The sequence below is a fragment of the Podarcis melisellensis genome, assembly GCF_964234715.1.
Source record: "Podarcis melisellensis genome assembly, chromosome: 11".
NCBI classification, from domain to species: Eukaryota; Metazoa; Chordata; class Lepidosauria; order Squamata; family Lacertidae; genus Podarcis; species Podarcis melisellensis.
In genome coordinates this window covers 41,320,586-41,341,730 of record NC_138543.1, presented here as the reverse complement: position 1 = coordinate 41,341,730, position 21,145 = coordinate 41,320,586, and the positions used below count along the sequence as shown (strand labels likewise).

The 21,145-nt window shown below is 42.9% G+C and overlaps 1 protein-coding gene and 1 long non-coding RNA gene across 2 annotated transcripts in view; both read right to left on the bottom strand.

The window, feature by feature from the left end:
* Nucleotides 1–3,009: 3,009 nt before the first annotated feature.
* The window catches only part of LOC309380292, a 45,727-nt gene continuing 27,591 nt past the window's right edge, over nt 3,010–21,145 (bottom strand). Inside the window, exon 2 of the long non-coding RNA XR_014172815.1 lies at nt 3,010–4,044. This is a non-coding gene — a long non-coding RNA (uncharacterized lncRNA). The remainder of the gene's footprint in view (nt 4,045–21,145) is intronic.
* Nucleotides 8,066–16,314, bottom strand: ESM1 (endothelial cell specific molecule 1). Its single transcript, XM_081930061.1, has 3 exons — nt 15,777–16,314; nt 10,731–10,886; nt 8,066–9,680 (listed from the first exon to the last, which is right to left on the bottom strand). Exons 1-3 carry the CDS (start codon nt 16,075–16,077, stop codon nt 9,580–9,582), a joined length of 558 nt encoding a protein of 185 aa, XP_081786187.1. The 5' UTR covers nt 16,078–16,314; the 3' UTR covers nt 8,066–9,579.

The window sequence follows — 21,145 nt, the reverse complement described above, 5'->3', positions numbered from 1 at the left end:
TCTTAACCTGAAGCACCACTTTAGCTAATGGGGCCTCCTGCTGCCACTGCGCCACTGGAGCACAATTTCTGTTCTCATCCTGAAGCAAGGTTCTTAACCCGAAGTACTATTTCTAGGTTAGCGGAGTCTGTAACCTGAAGCGTAGGTAACCTGAAGCATATGTAACCCGAGGTACCACTGTAGTTAGTATAGTAGGAGTTCCAGACTAGCAGTGGGGAGAACTGGGTTTGAGTCCTATACAGCCAAGAAATTCACTAAGTGATCATTGGGCCACTCAATCTCTGAACCTAACAGGGTTGATGTAATGATGAAACAGTGTGTTTGTGCACTATCAGCACTTTAGTGGTAAACTGAGGGGGAAAGTTAATAAACAGGCCCTCCAAGTGTCCCTATTTTCCAGGGACAGTCCTGGATTTACAGAAGCCTTCCTGGTTTCTGATTTGATCCCGGAATGTCCTGCTTTTCCTTAGGACGTCCCTATTTTCAATGGAGAAATGTTGGAGGGTACGGAGTTATGCGACCTCCCGAGCCAAGGAGATAAGTAACTATACAACATTTAGAAGGCATCTGAAGGCAGCTCTGTAGAGGGAAGTTTTAAAATGTTTAGTGTTTTATTATGTTTTCATATATGTTGGAAGCCACCCAAAGTGGCTGGGGCAACCTAGTCAGATGTTTGGGGTATAAATAATAAAATGGTGGTAGTGGTGGAATAGGGCGTCCCTACTTTCATGGGAGGAGAATGTTGGCGGGTGTGAATAAATAGTGACCAGAGAGTCACCTACTTCCAGAACACATTAAGGAGCTGGAGTCCCTCTGCATGGGTTTTGAATGCGCTCAAACTCGGGACGAAAAGGAGAAACGCACTAAGAGGAAGGCATTCTTGGCAAACCCTCACCATGATCAACTCACACCCAGAAACCTATGTCCCCACCATGGAAGGATGTGTGGATCTAGAATTGTCTTCCATAGTCACGGACTCACTGTTAAAACCGTGTTTATGGAAGACAATCTTACTCAGCTATGAGTGATCACCAAAGAAGACAGGAAAGAGAAGTGTCTTGCAAGGAACATAAGAAGAACTCTGCTGGATCAAGCCAATCCAGTCCAGCAACCTGCTCTCACATCAGCCAAGCAGGACCTGAGCTTAATAGCCCTCTCCCCTCCTGCAATTCTCTACAACTGGCATTTAGTGGCAAACCACCTCCAGCAGTGGCTAATTGCCATTGATAGTCTTAACAATGATGAAAAAGAAAATGTTCTCTCTGCAAAACGGCTAAAGGATTGTAACAGCTATGAGCTAAGTGGAGTACGTAGGCCAACCTAAGAAGCGAAGTAGAATGAGGCAGATTCCTGTATAGAATAGGAGTTTCATTTCAGTATAATTTTGACAGTAGCGCTGTGAAACACTATCCCCACTTGGAAATGCCAAATGTTTTGTTGGAGGGTGGAGTTAGGAATAGATAGGGTGGAAAATTTTGTTGCATGGTGGAAATTAGGAATAGATAGGCCAACCACTTAAAGTGAAAGAAAAAAGAGGACAGAGATTTGCATAAAATTTGCACATGATAGTTTATATATATTGTTGCAAATCACTGCAGTTTGAATAGAAAGACAGCACAACTTGTCAAATTGGGGGCAACTGTGAACTGGTGGTTTTTGTGCCTGCTCAGTCTGCTGTGGATGGGTAACTTGCTGAAGGCTCTCTGTTCTGGTGGTTCATTTTCTTTAAACTGGACAGGTCTCCAGAAAAATGATTACTTCTAAATAGAGGGTAAAGTAAAGGTAAAGGGACCCCTAACCATTAGGTCCAGTCGTGGCCGACTTTGGGGTTGCGGCGCTCATCTTGCTTTATTGGCCGAGGGAGCCGGCGTGCAGCTTCCAGGTCATGTAGCATGACTAAGCCACTTCTGGCGAACCAGAGCAGCACATGGAAATGCCGTTTACCTTCCCGCCGGAGCGGTACCTATTTATCTACTTGTACTTTGCCATGCTTTCAAACTGCTAGGTGGGCAGGAGCAGGGACCGAGCAACGGGAGCTCACCCTGTCGCCGGGATTTGAACCGCCGACCTTCTGATCAGCAAGTCTTAGGCTCTGTGGTTTAACCCATAGCGCCACCCGCTTCCCAAATAGAGGGTAGTTCTCTATAAAGGAGCACACCCTCCAACATCCCAGTAAGGGAAATCGGGACATGACCTTGATGGATGGCCCCTCTCACTCAGACCCTGCCCCCCAGCTTCCTCCCATTGACAAGCCCTTATGCACCTTTGCCTGCCTGCCCTTGCCCCCGTTGCTGCCACCTTGAGTGCCACAGTGGCTCAGCTTTCCTGCCGATGTACTTCCGGAAGTCAGCACCACACCTCTGGATGCTGGCACCGCTTCCGGAAGGAGGAAGAGGAGCGGACAGTGCGTGGGAGCCAAAAAATGACATTTGGGAATGGAATAAGAAGCCATAGTGGTTTTGTAAATCTGGGGTGTCCCACTTACAATGGGACAGTTGCACAGTATGACGTAGGACACATGACCACCCTAAGCGGCATCCAGCATCCAAAATTCATCTGTTCCCCCCTGCCAAAGGGATAATATCAGAACAATGTAGAATTTCAAGCCTGGCTTATCAATGTTCTCTAGGCCTCCTTATCTCTATGAAGCCCAGAATATTAGAAAGCTGAAAAGCATAAACAGTTTTCCTAAATAGACTAAAGCAAGAATCTCACTTTGCCAAGACAAACATGTCCTCCTTAAGCTGGCAATGAGTCCCTGTGTTTCCTTTAGAGGAAAGGAAAGAATGTATGAAATGCACTCTATAAGGAAGAGCTATAAATGAGTGAGGGGAGGCAGGAGGGGAAGCCAAGTGAAATCCAAAATAAAAAATCAGGAATAGAAAACTAAAAATAACAAGGAGGAAAATGTGTCATAGCTGTAGGGACCCTCTTGCATTCCTCTTTTCCCATTGTACTTCAGTCTTCAGGAACATGCTAATATTGTTTCTGGATTTCAATAGCTTTTCAGTTTGTTTGTTTGTTTGTTTGTTTGTTTGTTTGTTTGTTTGTTTGTTTGTTTTGCTCTTCCAAAATAGCCCTTTTGCTTGCAAGAGGGCAGAATCCTTTGATACGAGTTTCAGTCCATGTGTCCATTTTAAGAGGTGCATTTCCTATGAGCTTGAAGAGCACAGAACTTACATCGTTTTGGAAATAAGAGAGGAAATTAAAGTTTATTTTTCCCAGTCATCTTACTGTGATAGTGTTACCTTCAACAGAAAGGGTCACTTATGCATTGTAAAAAAAAGGGGGGATGACAAAATACATTTGCATAAAAGTTGCAGATGCTAATGTCTATTTATAGATGAAGAATTAGATATTGTGACTACAATTTAAGTGAAAATGCAATCCATGTCAGCAGGTGAGCTGTGTGGCTGCTCAGTTTGCTGTCCTGGTGCTGTTGACCATGTTTGGCACCAGCTGGACTGCAGGAGTTGCCGGAAGGAGGCGAACAAGGCACCATTCAACTGTCTTAGGGGCTCCACTCCCAATTTGTGTAGGGTTTTCTCCTTGGACTATTCTTCTCCCGAAACTATCCTGCAAGGCAGTGGAAGTTTAGGATCAGAGTTTTCCTTCTCCTACATGGGCTACCAGTTGATAAGCCCCATCTGCCCCTCTCTTCCCTCTATAGCACATGCAGAAACTGCCTTCTTGATCATTGGACCCACTAAATTGGTCTCAGCAGCTCTGAGAACATAAGAAGAGCCCTATGGGCTAATAGCATCCTGTTCTCATAGTGGCCAACCAAATTCCCGTGGGAAGACTGAAAGCAGGACATAACTCTCCCCACTTGTGATTTCAAGAAACTGGCATTCAGAAGTACAGTGGTACTGTTATGTACTGAAGTTTTCACCCTGGGCCAGCAGGGGGATACTGTAAATAGTTTTCACTCAGGTCCACATATGCAAATAAGGGATTGAAAGTGACATTCAGTGATTGGATAGTTACAGAAAGTGGTTACTGTTGTGTTGTAGTGGAGCTCTAGATAAGCAGGCTGGCTGAACCCTTCAGTTCTGTTCTGTTCTGGCCTGTGAATAAACAAGAGCTGTTTGAAGAATCGCTGTGTCGTCTGATATTTTCACCCACAACTTAACAGGTACCTCAGGTTACAAACACTTCGGGTTACAAACACTTCGGGTTACAGACTCTGCTAACCCGGAAGTAATACCTCAGGATGAGAACAGAAAGCGTGCGGCAGCAGCAGGAGGCCCCATTAGCTAAAGTGGTACCTCAGGTTAAGAACGGTTTCAGGTTAAAAACGGACCGCCGGAATGAATTAAGTACGTAACCAGAGGTACCACTGTACACTGCCTCCAGCAGTGGAAGTACTGCAATCTGTAATACAATCTATGAAATAAGAGGTTACTTGTTATCCCTGGATTCAAAACATTTGCTTTTAGGCTATGTAAAAATAGCATATTTCTGCGCTAGAAATAGACTTGGAAGTAATAGTTAACTTAGTGACAGCAGCGGAAAATCTCCATAGCCAAAAAGTGGAAGAAAAGTAACCTTCCACCTGCAGCAGAATGTTTGATAAAATCTGTTCTGAAATAGTAATGGTTAAGAGGACATATTTTAGAAGGAGCATCTAATGAGGAAAGCAAATAAGCTTTTGGAACATTGGTTGCTTTTCATCATGTTTTGGAATGATAGATACAAGTATAAGGATAATGTGTGTTTTGTGTTACCATAAACATTTCATTTGTACATTGGTGTAAAAACAAGAAATCAATTGTGTACAAATGCAAAATAGGCAGAATTTAGGTATTCTTGCTTACTGGAGGAAGAAAGAGGTGCTGTGAGCTGAAAAGACAAGCATCATCAGCACAACAGTGACCGACTGTAAAATGCACATCTTCTATCTGTGGCTACTCAAAAGTTAATACGCACTGTATTTCCTAAGGGTAACTTTCACTTAAATGCTGAGAAGATTGCAGCCTATGTCAGTGTTCTTGTTCTGTGTATGTGATTGTTCTGTGTTGTATTGATTAGTGGTTAATTTTTAGAATATTTTCATCGTGTTTTAAAATTGTTGTTAGGCATCCTGAGCAATAGCAGGAAAAAGAGTGGAGTATAAGAAGGATTAATGAATAAATAATATTACTCCAGTGGAAAGATTTAATAACACTCCTGTGTACCAAAGACTATGCATCTTTGAGTCGGGAGACGTCGAGGACATTCAACCCTTTTTGCTACAATGCCCTTTATATACATCCCCTAGACAAAAATTCATCGATTACATCCTTTGCTCTCTCTCTCTCCAACTGACCTCCCTTTGAGCAAATCTCTATTTTCCTGGCTGGCAATAACGTACTGTATTTATAACTGCACACAGGTTGCAAAATTTGCCTTGGCTGCAAGTACGTTGAGAGCTAGGCACCAAGACAAGTATCATAAGGGTGTGTGTGAGAAGCGGAGTGCTTTAACTTATGCAGGTGTGATATTTTGCATTTCTGTGTGTTTGCTTTGCTGTTGTTGCTGTTCAGTTTTAAATTAATTATTTGTATTTTACGCATTGTGACCAATTGTGATGGCTTATAGCTTTTTGCAATAAAGATTTCATTCATTCATTCAGTACTCTGCATTATCAGTGTACTCATGTTGTATGCATGCTGATACAAAACTAACTTCTGGCATTTAGGATGGCAGTCATACAGAATGAAAAGATAAATGGGATGTATGAAAGTCTGCACGTGTGGTTTTCCTGTGTGAATCATCAAGGGGCTACCGACAAAGCATTGCACATTAAAAATATGTTTGCATGGTTGCAGATCTCTGCTTGTCAGTATTTTGAATAATCTCAAAACCTATAAAAATTAATATAGCGTTAGCACAATCATTTCATTCAATTGCGATTTTGTTCCAAGAGATCATTTATTTCAGAGGAACCCCAAAATCAGATAGTTTTGTTTTAACCTCTTGTGACAAGCAAAACACATCCATAAATACCTAACTGTAACCCTTCTAAGAGCCTGTCAATGAACCAGTTTCAACTTGGAAAATTCCTGTTTTCTCTAGACACAATAAAAACAGGAAATATTTACCAAATTCCCAGGTGTCAGGAAATACTTTCAAAACATTGTGGTGATCAAAAACAGACCATTTAAAGACATCCGATGCTGTGTGCAGGTGTTAATAATGGTATTTTCATTCAAAATATATCCTTTGGCACCCCGGAGATGGACTAATCCATGCTCTTTAGCACCCTATAAAAGTTCTATTCATGCTGATCTTCTGATGACAGTGATAAGGAAGTCAGTTTTTCATACTTTTTCATACAGTTTTTCATGCCCAAAACTTTTCATACAGTTTTTCATGCCCATGAATTTTGAGCTATTTGTGTTTCAGCCTGAACAACACTAGCTACAATTTTCTAACCTTAAATTGTCATTAGAATAGCTTTATTTATTTTTAAACTTATTAACAACAGTGTGTATGTCACTGAGTTATAAAAAGGAAGATCAATCTCTGAAGAGCTGGGGGGACACTCCAGAGCAGTGGGACTGCAGGCATGAGAAGAGGAAGTCCTATTGTCCAATTCCGCTTAGAGATGGGGGGAAAATTTTGATTCAGTCCCCCTTTAAAATGAAGCTGCTTAATTTGCATTGTCCAAAACCGTGTGCAAACATGACACAGTTGTCCTTTTAAGCAATGTGTGCAAAACTTTACATACTAGGAGAAAGTGTGCATATAAATGCATATATCAGCGAAATAGTATGCAAGAATAAATACTATTAAAGAAAATATAAATATTGGGGGAAATATGCTTTGCAAAAATGTGCATGTTAGGCAAAATTGCATACAAAAATATTTATATCGGGAGAAATTCACATTAAGATTCTGATGATTTTTTATGAGAGCTTTAAAAAAAACCTCAAAATTTGGGCAACTGATCTTAAAACAGGAAAAACGATAAACTGAAATTGACAGACTTTCCTATGGCATAGGATTTCACCTATAGAACCATGCTTGCAAATACTGTAAACTTAGAGAAGGAAGGCAGCAAGCTGATCAATTTATGGAGTCTTTTTATCCTTTATTCAGTATGACAAGATTCAGAATGCATTCCAGCCTCATTCAGCTCTCTGTTGTGGGTATGTGATCCTTAGTCACTGATTGTGTCAGAACCTTTTATAGAATGCATTTTGGATTATACCTCCAGCCACCGTTGCATAACATTGATCAGCCTTCAAGAACACTCCTTTATCCAATGACCTCTATAGAAGCCAGGATTGTATCACTAAAGAGGAAGCTGTTTGAGGTGAAAGGGGCCCAAAATAATTAGACTTCAAGTGAAATAAATCAATTTTCCAGTGTATAGAACCATAGAATTGTAGAGTTGTAAGGGACGTGGGTGACGCTGTGGGTTAAACCACAGAGCCTAGGACTTGTCGATCAGAAGGTCGGCAGTTCGAATCCTCGTGGCGGGGTGAGCTCCCATTGCTTGGTCCCAGCTCCTGCCAACCTAGCAGTTCGAAAGCACATCAAAGTGCAAGTAGATAAATAGGTACCGCTCCGGCGGGAAGGTAAACAGCGTTTCCGTGCGCTGCTCTGGTTCGCCAGAGGCGGCTTAGTCATGCTGGCCACATGACCCGGAAGCTGCACGCCGGCTCCCTCAGCCAATAAAGTGAGATGAGCGCCGCAACCCCAGAGTCAGCCACGACTGGACCTAATGGTCAGGGGTCCCTTTACCTTTACCTTTAAGGGACCACACCCCCTGTAACACAGGAATCTTTTGTCCAATGTGGCGCTTGAACCCGTAACCCTGAGACTGAGTCTCATGCTTTACCGACTGAGCTTGTTTTGCTCTGTCTTAAAAATGGAAAAAGGAATGTAACTCAAAATTAGATTACATGCAGAAGGTCCCAATTTTAATCTCTGACACTTCTAGTTGTTGTTGTTTAAAGGATCACAGTATATTGTGACATCAGGTATTGCAGGGATGGCTAACATGTGGCCTTCCAGATGTTGTCAGACTACAACTCACATCATCCCTAACTATCATGAAGAGAATGTGGAAGCAATATGTTTCTATCTGATTTATTGGGCAATAATACACATATACACTTATAAACATTGAGCTTATACATGCACATTCAAAGATCCATCATAGTCACAAATATCTGACAAAGAGCAACAATAAAAGAACTAAATTCATGAAAGTATTCACAGCACTATTTAAATAAACTCTCTCATTATGCCTGCCAAACCACATTTATTTGACTAAAAAATTTCCCAGAGGAGCCTCAAATCTGACTTGCTTCGAAATGATCCATTGACTTACACAGGAATTGTTTGCACTTTTCTGTACTGCTGATTGTGTTGGCACTTCCATTGTGAACTCCCGTCTTCAGACTGACAACTCAGCCTTACAAATTGAAGCCAGTCTAAATGTTGGTCTACTGCAGCAGGGAAAAATTGGTTCAGCACCAATAAATACATTAAGAGGCCTAAGGGGCTGCCCCTAACTTATTTTTTACACTTTGATGACCTGTAAGAGTTTGCTCTTATAAAAACTCCACATCTCCTACAGAAAGTTCATTTTAATTCCAGCTTCCTTCATTCTGTTTCCACAGATGCATTATTTACAATATTTGCTCTAGTGTTTTTACATAATCAGTAGCTCATATAATCTACTTAGCAGCTGAATCACTGTTTAAAACTGCTGTAAACCTGCCTGGGTTTGTCACACTTGAGATATGTATTATGAGCTGTGGAAAGTTAGCTGGTGGTCTTTCCTGTGTAAAAGGAAACTAACAAAACTATGAGGGTGCAATCCTGCAGACAAGCGGCCTTAATCCCATTGAATTTGATGGGATTTATATCACTAAAATATGTGGTTTTAAGCCACCATTTAACACTGAACGGGGGGCGCTTAAGGGCATGGATACATTTTCAATTGGGTAAAGGCAGCAATTCCCACTTACCAGAGAGCATAGTAGTGTGTAACTCCAAGTAAACATACACAGGATTCAACTGCCTGCAAGTTTAGCTGTGTCTTGGATTGTGGCAGGGCAGCCTGATCCTAGGCATGCTTACACAAGAATAAGTCTCACTGAATTCCATGGCTCTTACTTCCATGTCAATATGCGTAAAACTGTAGTCTTCATATTCAAAATTAATACTGATTTTAGTCCCTTTTATTACATTCATCAGTCTATCAGGATATCAGCTATAAAATTTACATTTCCTAACTTTGGTGGACTTCTGTCACCATACAATTCCTATGTTTTAAATGAATGAATATTTTGTGTAGGGCTTGCAGATTTGAGATGACTCCTAGATTCATGTGTCCTTTCAAAAAAGTTTACATTCAACAGTTCATAATGTACTTTAGTATTCTAATGACAATTAAGATGTGTTCTTTAAAACATGTCCACTGTACACAGTCTTACACTCTTTTCCTGAAGTTACAGACTGGATTCGGTTATTTGTTTATTACACATTACTATTTCCTTTGCTGGAGCAGATTGCTGAACATTCATTATAAATGTGAAGAAAGCACATCAGTTTTGAAAGTCCTGCCCATATAGGCTAATATCAGCGAGGGTTTAGCCATTTCGTTATTGGAGAGTTAATGGCTTTTTCTTTGACAAAATCCTCTTTTACAGAATTGCCATCACCGGATCCCATATCATTCTCTGAAAGTTTAAAATAGAGAGAGTTTATTATATAATTTCCCCCCATTCCTTTGTGTCTTCATCTAGAACAGGGAACCGTTGGCCCTCCAGATGTTGCTGAACTACAACTCCATCTGCCCCAGCAAGCATGGTCAATGGCGATGGATGATGGGAGTTGTAGTTCAGCAATATGGGGAGGACCACAGGTTCTGCACACCAGATCTAGAAGATATTTAAATATCAGGGCTACAGTCATGGAGACCTTGTCCCTCCATCCTCTTCTGGTCTTCAGCTTAACAATCATTCTGTGTATTATCTCCCACTACCATACATAGATCTAACGCAAACTTGGGTCTCCAGCTGTTTTTGGACTACAACTCCCATCATCCCTAGCTAGCAAGACCACTGGTCAGGGATGATGGGAGTTGTAGTCCAAAAACAGCTGGACACCAAAGTTTGGGAAGCACTGATCTAACCAATCTGCCTCGGGGGTCCCTTCCAACTCTACAATTCAATGACTCTATGATTCTATGCCCTTCAAAAAGGCTGTGCATGCAGAATAAGTTACTTGCACATGCAGTCCTGGAGAGGTGCATGTGGTTGTGTAGTCTGATGACTGGGTGTTATGGATCTCCAAAGCACACCTATGTTAATCTCTTGGGACAAAGGCAGCAAGGAGTCTTGCCGGCCAACAGATGCAGAAGACCTCCAGGTTCATCCTTTGATTTCTCCAGCAGAGGTCTTCTGTCTGAAACCCTGGAGAACTATTGCCGGTCAACGTAGATGGCCATTGATCTGACTCGGTATAAGGCAGCTTTCTATGCTCAGATGCTCCTATCAGAAAGCTCCCCTGCATAGTGCCGTGGTGCTCATGCACAGCTCCTGTTCATTCAACACACTTGCACAGGAGGGTGCTCTATTGCTTGGATGGGAACCTCCAGACATGGTTGCGCTACAACTCTCATCATTACTGGCTGTTGTCTATGCTGCCTGGAACAGACAAGAGGTGGAGTCCAACAACGCCTGAAGGAACCAGTTTCCCCATTCCTGCTTTGAGAAATTAACACGTACCTGCATGTGGAATTAGCTTTAGTCTGCTGGGGGGCTTTGAAGCAGCCAGTTGGAAAAATGAAAATTTCAGACATTTCCCAGTTACTCTGTCACATATGCCAGACTGGCAGTTGCAGGTTCTTCGGCACTCCAGTCCATAGGTCCCGTACGGACACTCTGCAAGACAGAAAAAGTATCAGCAGTGAATCTATTATGAATCACAGGGGGTTGGACAAGATGACCCTTTGGAGACTTTCCAGTTCTACAATTCTATGATTCTATGGATTCCTAATTATGGAAGACACTGATTATGTACCTTGAACTTCACTTCTCTCCCCCCCCTAACGATTCAAAGATCTTCATAATAAAACAATGTGAAAATCAATATGAAAGCAATTCAAGAAGCAAAAAAGCAACAATGCCAACATGTGTGTGTTTATATCTCTTCATATATTTTCCACAGTTGCAAGCATGTTAATAACATTGCTTTATTACTTGCAAAAGATATGTTCAGTTAAATTGTTTCCTTTGCCTTTCCTGAAGGCTAAACAAAGATTTCAATCTTCTAAAATATATATAATCAGGAGGAACAAAGGATGCTAGCTAGAGATAAACTGGTTGGAATTAAACAGTTATCTCTGCCGTGTCATGAAATAACAAATTGTTACGTTATTTATTAGATTTATTAGGTTAGCGAGCTTTGTTGTGATTGAATTGTTGCTGCCAAGGCAAAGGAAAGGTGCTTGTGGGATTTTCTGCCTAAATTGCCAAAATATTTGCCAGGTTTGGGTCCCTTGTATTTTGGCTTTTTTTGGAGGGTGTTACTCTTTGCTGCTCTACCTGAGGCGGTAAAATGCCTTTGTCCAGCAGCCCTGTCTAGGGCTTTCCCCCATCACCCCCCAGTTCAGGACTCCTGTAGCAGTATGGTTTTCTCTCTGTGTTATAATACAGAACATTGCCTACAGTCCTCTATATGATCTGCATTAGCGTTTTTATCTACTGAAGATTTTTGGGAGTTTTAGATGGTAAGTGCCACAGAACCGCACTGCCCTCTCCCATTTGCTATGCTGGACTATAGCATTTAAGCAGTGGACTAAACAAGCGAAGCTGGATGCCGTGGTTTACTGACAGAGGCTGTTTTGGTGTGAATGGAACAGGAAATGAAAAAGCAAATATTACAAGATGGCCTTTCCTTCTTACCACAAATAGTGACGGCCCCAAGTTACCCAGTGAGCTTTGTAGCTGAGTGGAGATCTGAAGCCATATCCCCACACCCCAGCCAAAGTCTCACACTAACCACTACATATTTAAAGCTTGGTAATGTGCCAGGAAGACAACTAAAAGGCCAGTCCCGTTGCAAGATGTTGGATTCTGCTTTGACGCAGCAGCAGAAAGCAATTCCACGCTCCTGAAATTAAAGCAGGCCACGAAGCGGGTTTTCATTTACATCCATTTGAAATGCAAACATAAAATCTCCATTGGCTAAAACACACATAAGAATTGTTCTCCTATAAATCTCTTCTAATTACTCTCCACTTGCAGTGACCGCACCACCAAATATATTGTGCATGGGAGACTCAGGGGGCTTCCAAGCTGTTGCTATTTTTGAGTGGGATACATTGAGTGGCAAATTCAGTGATGCAATTCAAGTTGGTTGGGAGGTCTTTCGCAACATAGCTGCCCCCTATTCCCCCCACCCCAAAACCCCCAAAACTATTTGTTATAAAAAAAAGTGATGAAGGCAGGAATGCATGGAAGTGCATGAGAAAACATGTGCTTGATGCAACGTCCCATAACCTCCCTGCAAACATATCAGAATGAATGCTCAATAAATCTCCAAAGATTGTCTAATCTCCCTGCAAACAAATTAGGAGAAATGTGCAGTGAACAGGCTGTCTGGACTCTGGAAGCAACCTCAAAAGTCATTTAAGCCTTGCCTAAGAAACCACTCAAGTACCTCCTTCCAACTAGGACTCATCACCTACAGGGACATGCTTTCGTAGATGGGTGAGGAATTCTTGCATGTGAACCTTTTCAGGATCCCACACAACCCATTCCCGGCCTGCTCTTGCGTAGCTCTTTAATAAACTGTAATCAGGCTTCTTGGGAAAGAGTGTGGGAAACTGACTGCAGCACCTCCTCTGACTCCCAGCCTCTTTCAAACAGGTGATTAGCCAGTTTGAAGCTTATTTTACAGGAAGGTTCTCGTTCCCCATTGGATCAAAACGTAAGCCTGCAAGCCTAAGCACCTAAGTAAATGCATGGGACCTTCAACATAATGTTGTCATGCCCAGTGATCCTATTCAGATTACTAGACACGCCATTCCATTCCCCCCACCCCTCAGTCAGTAGTCCAATTTTGTTGTTGTTGCAGTTCTACAAACTTTGGATTCTCCCAAGCCTCTGGTGCATAGAGACCACTCCTAGAGACCATGAGGCTTTCGGTCCCCCACAACAAAATATTTGAGGGGGCTGGGCCCCTGCAAAGTTGATGGGCATTCCCATTCAAATGGTGTTTGTGCACTGCGTAATGTGATCAGTTTTGCAGGGTTGGGCTTACCTGGGCCCCCACAATATTTTATTCAAGTTGGCACCCCTGGTCTGGCGTACTGATAGCACCAGTTATGACATAAGTTCACTATCAGTGATCATGTTTCCACTGACTTACGATCTGCAGCATACATTTAAAGCATACCGATGCACATTTAAAGCAAATGGTTCCCCGAAGAACCATTGCTGGGAATATAGTTCCACTCTCATAGAGCTACAGTTCACAGCATCCTTAACAAACTACAGTTCCCAGAACCCTTTAAGGGAGAGCCATGGGCTTTAAATGAGTGCACTTTTAGTGCAAAGAGAGTGCTGAGAACATCAAATGAGATTAACTCCCAGGGAATATGTCTAGACTTTAAGGATGCAGTCCTTGCAAACCTAAGTATACTTACCTAGGAATGACCTACCTTCCTGCACTGTCTATATTGGCTCATGTGCAAGCATGCTAACCTGCGTTTCAAATCACTTAGGCCATCAGAATCCTATAAATAATAATGTCTTTTTTGGTAGCCAGCTTTGAGGAATCCAAAACCCAGCTTCCAAAAGCTATTACCCCCTAGGCAGAAACCATAAGGACATGTACATTTTCATAGAATCATAGAATTGAAAAAGACCTATAGAGTCATCTAGTCCAAACCCCCAACACTGCAAGAATCTCAGCTGTCAATGGCCATCCAATCTCTGCCTAAAAGCCTCAAAGGAAGGAGAATCCACCATGGGAGTCTGTTCAACTTTTGAACAGCTCTTTCTATCGGAAAGTTCTTCCAGATGTTTAGTTGGAGTCTCCTTCCTTATAACTTGAAGCCATTGGTTTGGGTCGTAGCTTGTTCCATCCTCCATGTGACAGGCTTTTAGTTGTTTGAAGATGGCTATCACATCTCCCCTTTACCATGCTAAATATACCAAGTTCCTTCAACCATACATCATAGGGCTTGGTTTCCAGACCCTTGGTCATCTTGGTTGCCCTCCTCTGCACGTGTTCCAGCTTGTCAATATCCTTCATAAACTGTGGCACCAAGTCAGAACAGAGCTGTACCATGACTTCCCTTGATCAGAAGACTATACTTCTGTACATTTCCAGGCACCTAACAATCTGTATATTAGGTTACGTATTAAGCAGAGTAAAAGTGGTAGATTGGACTAGTGTATACAACTTCAGACTGCAGATGGGAGAATGCAATTTTAAAATGAGCTCCTTGTATGTTATAGTGGTTAGAGTGTCGGACTAGGGCCTGAGAGACCAGGGTTCAGATCCACATTTCTTCATGAAGCTGACTTGGGCCAGTCACTGCCTCTCTGCCTAACCTACCTCAAAGGGCTGTTGTGGGGTTTAAAAGAAGAGGGGAAGAACCATGTATGCTGTTTTGAGCTCCTTGGAAAAAAGGATGGAATATACAAACAATAAACGAGAAAGAATAGGAGGAAAAGACTCTGCCCATATATGTCAAACTAGTATCAGACTAGTTCATTAGAGAAAAAGGTTTAACATTTTAATATGAGACAGCACTCAGCATTTCTTTAAAAAAAAGTTCATGCGCACCCCATGGGCAGTCTGAAGCGGAACAATCAAAAATTGTATTACCTTTATCTCACAAAGTACGTACACTGCTTCTAACAAAGTTGGTGCCAATAAGGGCTGTATCTCTGACAGTACAAAACACCTGTTAGGTGCTGGGGAGGAGAGAGGGGGAAAGGAGGCACCTGCAGGGATATGAAGGCTCACAGGACCCATCTTGGTGCTATGGAAGCTATGCACACCTGGGATAGCTTTTTCTGGTTCACGAAAACAGATTGCACCCAATTCATTGTGATTCTGAGTAGACTCATTGGCATTAATAGACCTAAATTAGTCGTGCCCATTAATTTCAACGGGTCTGAGTATGACTAACATTGAATATCCCCCTGTATCTTCACTGCTGGGTGTGGGGTTCTCACCCCACAAATCTTTTGTATCACAACTCCTGTTGTGGAGCGGAGACTATGTTCTCTTGGTCGTCTATACTCCTGGTCGGACATCTTCACCTAGGACCACCCTCCTGAGAGTTTTTCCCTCTGTGCATCTCTCCCAGTCAATCACTAAATGTTTTTCCTGATAAAAGTGTCCTTTTCCAAATGGATAAGGCCTGGGTAGTTTCTGGAAGGTACGGGACCAGCATAAGAGTTGGTTAGGTTTAAGATCTACCTCAGCCATAGATTTTGCTGGAAGCCTCAAGCAACCCTGCCTCAGCCTCCGTTTGCAAAACATAGAAATTACGACCTACCTTACCAAACTGTGAAATGAAGGCACTAGACATAATATTGATTTAACAATAAATAACCATTTGTGTCTGTCTCCATCTCAGAGAGGCTTTTGCTATGCCAGGATAATTCAAATGTGGATGGGTGTTGCTGTTGCTTTTAAAATAAAGAGTACTAATTGTGTATTTCTGGATGAAATCACCAGCCACTACACACGGAGAGTAGTATCATCCTAATTGTCATGACTGGCAGTTTTATCCAGCAACTGTCCTTTACCTTTGCAGATACCGAACTCGTCACCAAAATCATCCTCTTCGGAAAAAAACTGGCACTTCAATCCAGGGCCGCATTTCACGCCGTCCATCCCTGCGACGGTCCGGTAGCACGTCTCTCCCAGGGCTGCAGCACAGACTCTGCAACAGCCGCAGTCATCCAGCACCTGCTTCTTACAGTGCACCAGGCTTTTGCATTCGCTGCTGTTGCAGGACTCGGGGCAGTCCACAGCATACTTGGTACTCCAGGTAGGTCCGGCATTCGTGGGTACCAAAAAGAGAGTGAAGACCAAAAAACGATTCATGTCTTTTGGTGCTAGGTGCACGGTTTCCACTGCAGAAGAGCAGGTTGAGAAATTTAGCTCTGAGGTCTTCTGCTGCTGCTGCTGCTGGGACGTAGCAGTGAAGGACCAGAAGTAGTAGCTGGGAGATCAGCTTGCCGTTTTTTGAGCCTTTATACAGCCTACTGCTCACCAGGCCTGCCGTCGTCAATTTCCTCAAGCTGTCTTCTTGCCAGCCTCCCTTGTTTTACTTTGCGAAATCCAGGATGAAGGTTGGATTAGCACGCTGCTGCCATCCAGGAATTGAAAAGCCTGAGCTGATGTAATCTGTTATGTTTAGTTGGGTTGTTTTCCAGTGAGGGCTGAAAACTCTCATATCCGTCTCAAATGCTCAAGGATGTCTGCCAGAAAAGTGCACGGGGGTGGGGTGGGGAGGAAGAGCAGTAGTAGGTTACATACCTTTCCTTCAGGACGACATTGGCTCGATCCCCTTGCAAATCACCCTTTTCACTCACAAAAGCAGCTCCCGAAGTCAAAAAGAGAGATCGTATATCTAACTACATAGCTGCCATGGTCAATTCATTTTCTAAACCCCTGCTACCAACCTTGGTAATATAAAGCGATGTCTTGTAACTTTAAAGTAGCCTTCCCTGACCTGGTGCCTTCCAGATGTTTTGGATGGTGGGTCCCATCAGTCTCGGCCAGCATGGCCAATGTTCACAGGTGATGGGAGTTGTGCTCCAACAACATTTGGAGGAACCCAGATTGGAGAAGGGCGCTTTAAAGAAAAAAAATGGTAGCACACCTGCTAAAGGAAACTCTTATTTGAAACAAAAAGAATAATCCCGTCAACATTTAGGTTAGGTAGTTAACTGAGGCACTGTATTCAAAGAGACATGACAAAGACAACATAGTAAGATAGGTGTCAAGGTCTTGTGTTTTCACCTTCAGATATCTGACAGTTATCAGTTCAGTATCTTTTGGCTGATTTGCTGTTCCCAGGAGCAGAGGACCAATTTATGGGCATGATTCTCTGCCCAGGCTCCAAGTTACCTTAAGACCACAGGGAAGGGCTGCAGCTGAGCGTTAGAGCATCTGATCTGCATGCAGGCAGTGTCAAGTGTGTGCCAGGTGAGGCTGAAACAACACAACCTCCTGTTTCTGAACTCCATTGACTCTGGTGGAGAAATTTCAGGTCGTCCATTGGAGAAAACCAAGGCTAAATGTTCACATTTCTTTCTGTTCAAACGGCATTCAGGCTTTCAGAGCCATTGCAAAGAAGAGCCAATAGAACAGCTGCTCAAACTCAGAAGGTAGGAGGTAGGACAGAGATACTCTCCTCATGAGAATCATTGCTGAAGAGAAATAAATCTTGGAAGGCGATGGACCTTTCTTACTTCTAATTAGGAATTTGAATCTTTTGACGTTTCTATTATTGCACTGAGAGCAATTTTGAACATGACAACAGTGGGGACGGAGCATGACATGTAAGTGCTGTTCACTTCTCACTGCCTCGCTCCTGCCTGTCCCAGAGACAATCTCCCCATCCTCGGCAATGGACACTCCACCAGGAGAGATGTAAAAGTTTCATTTTGTACAATGGTGGGGAATTCACAAAAGGAAGCCCAAGACCCTTGGAACAGCTGCTTCTTTTGAGTCATCATGAGCCAACCTGAGAGTCTCCTTGGATGTTCCAGAACATAAGAACCACACCCGGAATACTGGTCAAACCATACCCGGTGTACTGTGTCCAATTTTGGGCACCACAATTTAAGAAGAGTGTTGACAAGCTGGAACATGTGCAGAGGAAGGCAACCCAAATGGTCAAGTGGCTGGAAACCAAGCCTTATGAGGTACGGTTGACGGAGCTGGGTATGTTTTTCCTCTGGAAAAGAGGAAACTGAGAGGAGATATGATAGCCATATTCAGATATCTCAAGGGCTGTCACAGGGAACAAGATTGTTTTTTTCCTGCTCTGGAGGATAGGAATCGAACCAATGGTTTGAAGTTACAAGAAAGGAGATTCCGACTAAACATCAGGAAAAACTTTCTAACAGTAAGAGGTTTCCGGCAGTTGAATGGTCTCCGTTGAGAACTCGTGGGCTCTCCTTCCTTGGAGGTTTTTAAGCAGAGGTTGGGTAGCCATTTGTCATGGATGCTTTAGCTGAGATTCCTGCGTTGCAGGGGATATCTTGAATACAAGAATGACAGAGGGCTTTGGGGATGTGGAGCATTAAGAGTCACAAACATACCAGAGGTTCTTTGGGCATGGGTATTTCAAGTGATTGCAGATTTGCTATGCAAATTCAAGAACATCTAACTCATCCAGAATGTGGCATCCATGGTGTGATTTATTTTCTTTTAAAATAGAAGCTATTACCCAAATGTGGCTTCCAAGAAAATACAAAGACGTTTGAAACCAGTTTGGAATGTTGGAATGTTGGTGGTGATGACTCACAGAACCTCGTCCCCCTCCCTTTGCTCCTTTTCTCTGGCAACCCAACTGGCCCACCCAGCGCCCACACCCTTCCTCTCCCTCTGTTCTTTTCGCCTTCTCCTTGCCAACAACTTCTGAAAATATTGAACTATTGTCACGGAGCAAAGTATGCCAAACTGAGTGAATATACACAAAGCAGGTTTTATTCCTAGCCTTTATTGTGAGCCCAGAATGTGCACTTGTTCCTGGACTATCCTAAGCCATAAGAAGAGAGGCAGCTACCTTACGCTGAACCAGAAAATTGGTCAGCATAGCTTAATATTGCCTGCACTGACTGGTATTGGCTTTCCAGGATTTCAGGCAGGGGTCTCTCTCAGTCCCTTTTGACTGTGAGTCCCAGAAGACCTGCTCCCTGACTTGCAGGCCTTTTCCCACCTGCCCCAGGAGGTCAGGGCCCTGACTGACTCCGGCTATAGAAGCTGAGGCTGCTGAAGAGGCTAGAGACCCTCTTGGTTGTGAGACCTTACAGGCCTTTTTCCACCAGGCCTGGGAGGGCTGGGCCCTGACTGACTCCAGCTACAAAAGCTGAGGCTACTGAATTGACTCTCGGGCTGGAGCATTGTTTGTGAGGGGTTGTTTTTTGTATCTTTATTTTATTTTAGATCTTGTGATTTATGTGGAAATCGTTCAGTTTGGTTGTGTATTGTTTAATGCTTTATTTATTGCTTGTGACTATTTCTGTTACGTTGCCTTTATGTGTGTTGTTCACCTTATAAGCCGTCTTGAGCATGGTTTGAACTGTGGAAAGGTGGAATACAAATGAAATGATGTATGCATGTATGTCAGTCATGTTGGAAGTTGCCAGGGATAGAACCTGAGAGCTCCTATGTGCAACAACAGATGCTCTACCACTAACACCACATGGGCAGTGGCATTACAACGGGGGGGGTGCGCGCCCCAGGTGCCATGTCTGCAGGGGTGACACGAAGCCACCCCACGGGGGCTTGGGGCAGCGTGAGCAGCCATCGTGCTGCCGCAGCCACATGTGAAAGATCCTCCATTCGTGGCTACAGCCACGAGCAGAGGATCCCGGTGCCGGCGGCAAACTGCTATGTACAGCGCATGTACGGCGCATGCATCATACGTAGCGATGCCGCACATGCGCCCTATGTAGTGATGCCCGCCCCGGGTGTCACGACGCCTTCCTTCGCCCCTGCACATGGGCTCAATTTCGAGGAGAGCACCAGCATCGTTTAGGTTCAGCAAATGAAGATCTTTTGAGCATTCCATCCTCAAAGCTCTGTAACTGCCTGCTTGGAAACACTGTCATTTCATATATTTTTTCGAGCAGCTGATTCAGGTGGAAGCCAAAATGTTTTGCAACATAAATAAAAAATACTATGTTTTGTTAATCATAGTACAGTGATACCTCAGGTTAAGGACTTAATTTGTTCCGGAGGTCCGTACTTAACCTGAAAATGTTCTTAACCTGAAGCACCACTTTAGCTAATGGGGCCTCCTGCTGCCACTGCACCGCCAGAGCACGATTTCTGTTCTCATCATGAAGCAAAGTTCTTAACCTGAAGCACTATTTCTGGGTTAGCGGAGCCTGCAACCTGAAGCGTCTGTAACCTGAAGCGTCTGTAACCCGAGGTACCACTGTAATCCATATAATATTTTAGAGATTAGTTGAATGACATGCTTGCATGACATGCTTTTTGATGCTGTGTGTGTGTGTGTGTGTGTGTGTGTGTGTGTGTAAAATGTACACACACATTTCCATGCAAGAATGTCTTTCTGTTATGGACGACTGTGCTGCTCCTGGCGTCTTCTGCAAATATATTTAGGAAGTACTCATTGTGTAAAATACCAAACAATATCTGATGGGATGAAAGAGATTGCTGGCACTTTTGAGCTTCCTCGAGGAAAATATCCTAACGAGGTGATAAAAATAGAAGTGTTAACACAGATGTGGCCCAAAAAAGGAGAAACTTTTTTAAAAAAAAAAAAAACAGTCCACCAAATTCAGTCACAAACTCTTCTGGAACAGATCCAGTGGTATGTAGAATGAAAAGCTGCCCATATTACAAGCAGCAAAAGAAATATTATTATTCAACACAAATTATGTTAAAGAAAGCAGGATAAAAGAATGTAATATGTACAGTTAATTATGCTGGGTGAAATAATGGAGACACAAGTTAAGATACCTTTAGTTGAAGATAGGGATGGCTGAATCTCACAATTTCAGTTTCTTTCAGTTTCTCATTTCTTCAGTCTTAACTTCAATTCTCCACATTTCCACATCAGTTTGCAATTATCATTATTTTTACGAGTCATCGCGAAAAGTCATCAGCATTTTAGTGTGAATTTCTCCTAGTACATAAATTTATGTATGCCATTTCCCAGAATATAATGCATTTCATGTTATTTTGTCTAATACGCATTTTTACGTAAACTTTATCCTAATGTGTGCAATTTTGTACACATTACTTTTGCTGGCAAACTACATTGCAAAATTCGTAGACGTGCAAATATCAAAGGATGTCAGAAAATGGTGCAACATTTTCAACCAAGCACAGGGTCCACAGAAACTCTCCTTCATTCATGAAAGCCCTTGGTCACCTGCTAACACCCTCTCTCCATCGAGGCAAGCAA

Bases quoted from the DNA above. Each gene is read 5' to 3' on its own strand.
- ESM1 (XM_081930061.1), bottom strand. From the start codon at position 16,077: ATGAATCGTTTTTTGGTCTTCACTCTCTTTTTGGTACCCACGAATGCC. The intron at 10,887-15,776 runs GTAAAGGACAGT...TCTGTCTTGCAG, and splicing joins CGAGTTCGGTATCTGCAAAG to AGTGTCCGTACGGGACCTAT. The intron at 9,681-10,730 runs GTACGTGTTAAT...TTAAACTTTCAG, and splicing joins AAAGCTAATTCCACATGCAG to AGAATGATATGGGATCCGGT.